Source organism: Limulus polyphemus, unplaced genomic scaffold (genome assembly GCF_000517525.1).
Source record: "Limulus polyphemus unplaced genomic scaffold, Limulus_polyphemus-2.1.2 Scaffold3475, whole genome shotgun sequence".
NCBI classification, from domain to species: Eukaryota; Metazoa; Arthropoda; class Merostomata; order Xiphosura; family Limulidae; genus Limulus; species Limulus polyphemus.
The window spans coordinates 33,259-41,252 of NW_013669085.1; the positions used below are offsets into that span (position 1 = coordinate 33,259).

Consider the following 7,994-nt stretch of genomic DNA (forward strand, 5'->3'; position numbering starts at 1 on the left):
ACCAGTTTCCATTCGTAAGTCGGAGTAAGTCACTAGTTCCAGGTATAATACCAGTTTCTTATCGTAAGTCGGGGTAAGTCACTAGTTCCAGGTATAATACCAGTTTCCATTAATAAGTTGGGGTAGGTCACTAGTTCCAGGTATAATACCAGTTTCTTATCGTAAGTCGGGGTAAGTCGCTAGTTCCAGGTATAATACCAGTTTCCATTCGTAAGTCGGAGTAAGTCACTAGTTCCAGGTATAATACCAGTTTCTTATCGTAAGTCGGGGTAAGTCACTAGTTTCAGGTATAATACCAGTTTCCATTCGTAAGTTGGGGTAAGTCACTAGTTCCAGGTATAATACCAGTTTCTTATCGTAAGTCGGGGTAAGTCACTAGTTTCAGGTATAATACCAGTTTCCATTCGTAAGTTGGGGTAAGTCACTAGTTCCAGGTATAATACCAGTTTCTTATCGTAAGTCGGAATAAGTCACTAGTTTATGGTATGACAACAAACTTTAGAGAGTATAATCCTAATACTTTGAAATATCTGCTGACAATTATATATGATATAATATTTCAAGGTATGACAGGATAACACAAGAGTACGACATAATTTTCGTGTTACTATGTATGAACCAAGAGAATCGTTTTCCACCGAGCACAGAGTACTAGTTATACACATTTGCTTATGAGGTGAATTTTTGACAAGAATACTCACTTCATTTTGCCGCCACCAGGTGGACTCAGCTTCAGGTTCTTGTGATCGTTTGACCACCAAAACGACAGCATATGCACTCGACGCTAGGAGGAGGATAACTGTGAAATTCGCCAATGTACGCAAAACAATCACTTTCCAACTTAAAGAGGGGAGGAGGAAAGTGAATCAGAGAATATTAGGTTTAGGTTTCTTTTATCCGCAAACTAATTTGGCTGATTTTTTTACTAAAACTACCAAACTACTATTTTATTAGATCATGAAATATTCACAACAATTCATATCACCGAGTGTGTTAAGAATAATTACATATATTTATACATGAAATATGGTCAGTTATACCTTAATACAAATGGAATAGCATATCATAAAAAATAATGAACAGTAGAAGTCTTTTAGAAGAAAATACTGTAACGTGTAACTAACAGTACAACAGGATCCACTTAGTTCCACATCAAATGTTTGGTATAAACATCTTATCTTGAGACTGAGGGTATCGCCATCTTACGGAAAGAAAGTAAATTATTTATTTCAATATCGTGTTTGTTGTATCTAATTTTGAATCCTCAGCTGTGACTTCACTAACATAATGTGTCTGAAATACTTTATGACACAATTAGTCTTATGGTGTTTCGATTTCAGCATCCACTCATTTAAAAGTGGGGCTTTATTAATCTTATTATTCATTTCAACATAAAAAAAGTACATTCATAGCTTTCTGTCTCATTCGTTTTGAAGTGAAATATGAATCAGTTGAGCACTGCCTTAGTCTTACATAGTCATGGGTATTAATGCATTTGGAATTGCGTTTTTTATTGTTGTTATTTCATAACTACATTCTACACTTAAGAAGGTCTGCCTGAAGGTTTGTTTGTTATGAATTTCGCGCAAAGCTACACGAGGGCCATCTGCGCTAGCCGTCCATAATTTAGCAGTGTAAAACTAGAGGGAAGGCAGCTAGTCATCGCCACCCATCGCCAACTCTTTGGCTACTCTTTTACCAACGAATAGTGGGATTGACCGTCACGTTATAACGCCCCCACGGCTGAAAGGGCGAGCATGTTTGGTGTGACGGGGATTCGAACCCGCGACCCGCAGATTGCGAATCGAGCGCCCTAACCACCTGGCCATGCCGGGGCCCTAACCACCTGGCCATGCCGGACCCCTGCCTGAAAGAAGAATTTGTTTTAAACAATTTCGTCTAGATAATATATACTTCGTGGGAGTGCTTTCAAATAAGTGAAAGTAACGAGAATGGATTAAAAATTATCAAATTATCTAAAAAAAAATGGCAGTAGGGATTAGTTGCTCTAGCGGTGACTTTGCCAACTAGAAACTAAAATCAGTAGCGAAATTTCTGACCAGTGTTAATGTCGTCTCTGAAGCGACATCTAGTGATAAATACGTAGGAATTACGTTATTCATTTTATAGCAGAATTGTTTAACGCTTTTAACGCTTACCTTAAAATGCCGTGGGATAATATGTAATTAATCTGTGATCTAATGCTGAAACAAAATTACAATGAAATAGTGCTTGGTCATATTATGAGAAGTAGGAATCACAGCGACCTCTTGCGTTCTGAAAAGACACCATATTTGATACGTAGCAGGCAAGAGTTTGAATATTTTCTCGTTAATGACCACTGCAATTTCGTTCCTTACACATCTCTCAACTTTAAAACACTTTAGTTGTTTCACTTACTTCCGTTCGTCTTTTTTCTTCTCCTTTTCTTCGAGAATTGCCTCCTAGTGGTGTAAATATGAAGTAAAAAAAATTGTAAACTCGAACAGGTTCATATGGTTCATTAGGTAACAATGTAAACAATTGTAATCAACAAACGCGAAGAACGTAGCTTAGTGACTTAACGTTGGAGAGTATTTTATGTTTTACACATAAGTTTGTTTGTTTGAAGTTAAGTACAAAGCTACACAATGGGCTATATGTGCTCTGCCTACCACGGGTATCGAAACCCTGTTTCTAGCATTGTGTCACTGGGGGGGGGGGGCTTTACACATAATTCATTACAAAATGTAAAATTTGTAGAGGTCATGATTGTCCTTCAGGGAGTCAGTGTTGGAGAGTATTTCATGTTTGGAACATAATTCAGCGAACAAAGTATAATTTGTCGAGATAATGATTGCAGTTCAGTGAGTTAACGTTAGAGAGTGTTGTGTAGTCTATATATAATCAGTTGCATAGTATCTAGCTTCTGGTGGTCATTAAGACAGTTTGGTAAATTGGTGTTGTCCTAATGTTTCTGATAAACTGTGTTCCAAAGTTGAAGTATATAATTGAACTTGTTGAGCAGAAGATGGGTGGCGAATATCCAACCACGTAGTTAATCACGTTAGTTATGTGAGTTCTGAAGTGATGGGTGCTATAATTTTTTCCCAGTTCTCAATATTCCGTGTTTGGATTATTATGCTCCTTTATTTCAATTGAAAAAAAAAATAGGTACTTAAAAACCAGTGGTGGTTTAGGTATTAGGGCCTCAGCGCAGAGCGCTCAGATTCTCTTCTGGGTTCTTCTTAGCCGCACCGTAAATGCTGATACAAGAGTAATAAGACAATTTTGAAGATGAATGTTTGTTTGTTTGTTTGTTTTTAATTGTGCACAAAGCTACACAAGGGCTATCTGTGCTCTGCCCACCACGGGTATCGAAACCCGGATTCTAGCGTTGTAACTCCGCAGACATATCGCTGTACCACTGGGGGGCTGAAGATGAATGAATATTGAAAGGCTTAAACATAAATGAAGAAAACTGATCAAAAATTATTTGTATTGACATTAATACTTTAATATATATATATTTTTTTACAGTATAATAAGTGTGAAAATTTGCATAATTGAGAAATGTGCAGTTTAGTTACATGAATAAAGAAAGGATGGTTCGTATATATATATATATATAGTTTGTTTTTGTTTTTTTTATTTCGCGCAAAGCTACTCGAGGGTTACCTGCGCTGGCCATCCCTAATTTAGCAGCGATAAAATAGAGGAAAGGCGGCTGGTCAATACCACTCACTGCTAACATTTGGGATAATTTTTACCAACAAATAGTGGAATTGACCGTCCCATTATAACGTTCTCACGGCTTAAAAAAAGGCGAGCATGTTTGGTGACGGGGATTCGAACCCGCAACCCGCAGGTTGCTCGTATGTATGTATGTCGCGTAAGTTTCTGAGATGGGTAGGAGCCAAGAGATACAGAAGAAAGGACGAGAAATCGTAATCATGGTTACGGTTTTTGTTATTATTTCATCTTATATATGCCCCCCCAGTGGCAGGGCGGGATGTCTGCAGACTTACGACGCTAGAATCCGGGTTTCGATAGCCGTGGTGGGCAGAGCACAGATAACCCATTGTGTAGCTTTGTGCTTAATTACAAGCAAACAAACAATTATTTAATTCTCAATTGCAAATAGTACTGATTTATCTCTCCGCCTAACATTCTTTATCGTTGAAACAAAAACAGAAAGGTTGACAGCAGATTTATATCTATTCCACGTACTGGGTGTGGCAGTCAAATCAGGAATTTGCATGATGAGTTAATTTCTATTTCTTGACTTTTTTTAATATATGTCTTGTGAGAAGTGGAAAAACCATCCTTGACTGAAGGGAAATTTTAGTGCTTATTAATACACGAATTCGGAGTGCGGAGTGGCAAATGATTGAGTTATTTGTTTGTAATTAAGCACAAAGCTACACATGAGGTGTGATGAAGATTCGTATATTGTTAGTTGATGTATGCAGCCACATTCTGTTAGAGGTGTGATGAAGATTTGTATATTGTTAGTTGATGAAGTTTTACATCCTATTAGAGGTGTGATGAAGATTTGTATATTGTTAGTTGATGAAGTTTTACATCCACAGAAGGGTCCTGCGATTTTACGAAGAATTGTTTTGAATTTCGCCCAAAGCTACTCGAGAATTATCTGTGCTAGTTGTTCCTAATTTATCAGTGATACACTAAAGAGAATGCAGCTAGTCAACACCACAGACCGCCAACTATTGGGCTACTCTTTTGCCAACGAATAGTGGAATTGACCGTCACATTATAACACTCCCACGGCTGAAAGGCAAGCATGTTCGAGAACCGTAAATCGCGAGCCTACCAATCCAACCACTAGGTAATGCCAGGCCCTTTTTGCGAAGAAAACCAATTCATTGTTTTTCTCCTTCATAGTTTTTAAAACAGGGTAATGCCAAATTAACCTGTAGTCAAAGTTAATGCTTAGAAATTTGATGATTGACTTTTTATAGTGGAACATTAGTGCCATCAATATGGAAACTGATTTTAGAATTTTTGTTTGAAATTGCTTTTCTTGCGATGATAAAGAAAGAGATGAATTTTGTTTTATTAGGACAAAAGGAGATATCATCTAAACCTCCTTGATCTCTGTCAAATATAACACGTGGATCGCCGAAATAACTCCACACCACTGTATCGTCCAGAAACGTGAAGAGCCAATAAGTGGATAATTAGGAAAAGGTCCCTTATTTACAAACAAAATATAAATTAGAGGGCTTAACACTAAGCCTAATGAATCTCATGCACGTATTTCATAGAGATATGAAAGATAACCGTTAAATTTTACAGTTCCTTATTAGGGGGCTTATTAATGAGCCAAATGAATAATCAGTATGTATTTCATAGACATAAAATGTTTCAAGTAATTGAACGAGATGATCAGACGTTTGTCTTTTATTCCTGACAGCTTTCTGTTTTTCAGAAATATACTTATATTCAAAAAACATTATAGTGATATTTTTGCAAGCAGTTCACCACACAGTTCAGTAAGGACGGTTTTCAGAATTTGAAGACACGTTATTTTTCTTAATAATAACAGTGAAAATAGCATAATTTCATCGAATGGAAAAATAACAAGAAAGAAAGGAGATAGAGAAAAGAACAAATATGTGTTTGACCAAAAGATTTCAATAATTTTTAAGTACAATATTCTTAATTCTATCTTATGCGGGTGACCTATTCTTAGAATGTATGATATTTAATTTCACTTCATAACGCAAAGTTGACGAATTTCATATATATTTCTTTTAAATTGTTGGTGTTACAGGAATCAGATGAAGGTGTAGTAAACACCAGGGTTTATTTTAACGTGCAGTAGACCCATACTTGTGCAGTACTAAAATTTATAATAAAAACTCCAATGTCATATAAAGAAACAAGAAGCCAATGCATGACCACGAGATTGAAAAGCAAAAGTAGTCTTATTTACTGTTTATATGACAAGAAGTATATTTTTAATTTTTACATATGCTGATTAGAATTTTGTTTTAAAATTGTTGTCAAATACTAAGATGGTTAAAACTTAAAACACCGTGTTTATATGACAAGAAATATATTTTTAGTCTTACATATGTTGAATAGTACTTTAGTTTACATTTTGTGTCAAATACTACAATACTACATGAGCTTACATGGTAAAGGATGGTTAAAAGACTTAAAACACTCGTAAACGCAAAACTATGCTGAATTGTACTTTAATTTACATTTTATGTCAAACACTACAAGATGGCTAAAACAGTAAAACTTTCAGAAATTCAAGATTTGCAAATAATGCCAAGTTGTATCTAGCATATAATCTAAAAACAAATGCTTCTCAGACTCAGAGAATCTCAAACACTGTGTCATGGCACGTGCCTTAAAGATTTGTGCAGTTCTAAAATTTCCTTAAAATAAACCGTGGTAAACACACTTCCAAAGAATTGGTCAAATATTTCCATTTTATTCTGTTGGAATAAGCTGTTTCAATTGCAAATAACGGGAAAGTGCAGAGGTCAGAAGTTTTTGTAACTGCTTATAATATATTCCCAAAATAATGCAGGATCAGGTAGGGAATTATCAATAGAATTTCAATAATGTTATCAATTATGTTCTTCGCACATGGCATGGCCTGGTGGTTAAGGCGCCCGACACAAAATCTGAGGGTCGCAGGTTCAAATCCCCGTCCCACCAAACATGCTCGCCCTCTCAGCCGTGAGGGACGTTATGATGTGACGGTCAATCGCACTATTCGTTGGTAAGAGTTGGCGGTAGGTGGTGTTGACTAGCTGACTTCCCTCTAGTCTATCACTGCTAAATTAGGGATGACTAGCGTAGACAGCCCTCGAATAGCTTTGCGCGAAATTCAAAAACAAACCATCGTTTTTTGATGAGTCTCATAGTTTGATTATTGTGGTAATTAAGCGAGATTTTGATTTTTGAGTCTCTAATGAGAATAAAAAGGCGACAAAATTTGTGTCTTTCAATGAAGTGAGAACGAGTTTCCAGTGACAATGATTGGTTAGATATTGTATTACTGAAGTTGACATCTTGATAACTTCTTGAATTGCCTGAGTACTTTTATTTACATAATTATCAATATCAACTGGATAATGTCCCCCAGTGGCACAGCGGTATGTCTGCGCACTTACAACGCTAGAATCCGGGTTTCGATGCCCGTGGTGGGCAGAGCATAGATAGCCCATTGTGTAGTTTTGTGCTTAATTATAAACAATATATATAACTGGATAATTAGCAGTTGTAATAAGAAGTAGTGGATGGAAAGGCTCGAGGTTTCTATTGGAGGGTTCGTAATTAGATTTAGAATTTTTAAAAAATAATTTATAAGATTTGGTGGATTTGGGGTGTCACTTTTAATTCCGAAACCACTGACACATTTATATACACATCTATTAATATCCATTCTTTTTAAACTTACTACAAACGTAACCGCCCCGTGTTCCATAACGACACCTAGTTAATTGATGCCAGTGAAAAGGCGTCGTGTACAAATATGGTTTTGCTAGTTTTAATAATTAAAGTTGCATATCATGACGTAGTGCATCTACTATTTGTATTGATTTCAAATATAACGCTTGTCTTATCTTGTTTTTTTATCGCAGTAATACAAATTACCTTGAAGCTCATAATGAGTGAAGCGCTCTTGTTAAGAGCAGTTTCTGCGTTTCCAATCATGTAATCCCATCCAGTGAAAAGCTTCCAACTAAAGGTACATTCCTCATCTTTTTCGGACATCTTACTCATCCTGGAGTTTTCTGCCATTCTGCAAATAAAGATGGAGTCTATCAGTTTTAGGCAGCAACACCAATCTGTGATTGGGCAAGTAAAGGTTTAAGGTATTGGTTTCTGTATACAGTAACACCAATCTGTGATTGGGCAAGTAAAGGTTTAAGTTATTGGTTTCTGTATACAGTAACACCAATCTGTGATTGGGCAAGTAAAGGTTTAAGTTATTGGTTTCTGTATACAGTAACACCAATCTGTGATTG

The 7,994-nt window shown here is 36.3% G+C and overlaps 1 protein-coding gene across 1 annotated transcript in view; it reads right to left on the minus strand.

The window, feature by feature from the left end:
- Positions 1–7,994, minus strand: part of LOC106469418 (transmembrane channel-like protein 3) — a 60,752-nt gene that overhangs the window by 24,152 nt on the left and 28,606 nt on the right. The window contains exons 8-10 of the mRNA XM_022397936.1: positions 7,621–7,768; positions 2,401–2,444; positions 609–840 (exon numbers count right to left, since the gene is read on the minus strand). Of these exons, the coding sequence (XP_022253644.1) occupies positions 609–840; positions 2,401–2,444; positions 7,621–7,768 (424 nt within the window). The remainder of the gene's footprint in view (positions 1–608; positions 841–2,400; positions 2,445–7,620; positions 7,769–7,994) is intronic.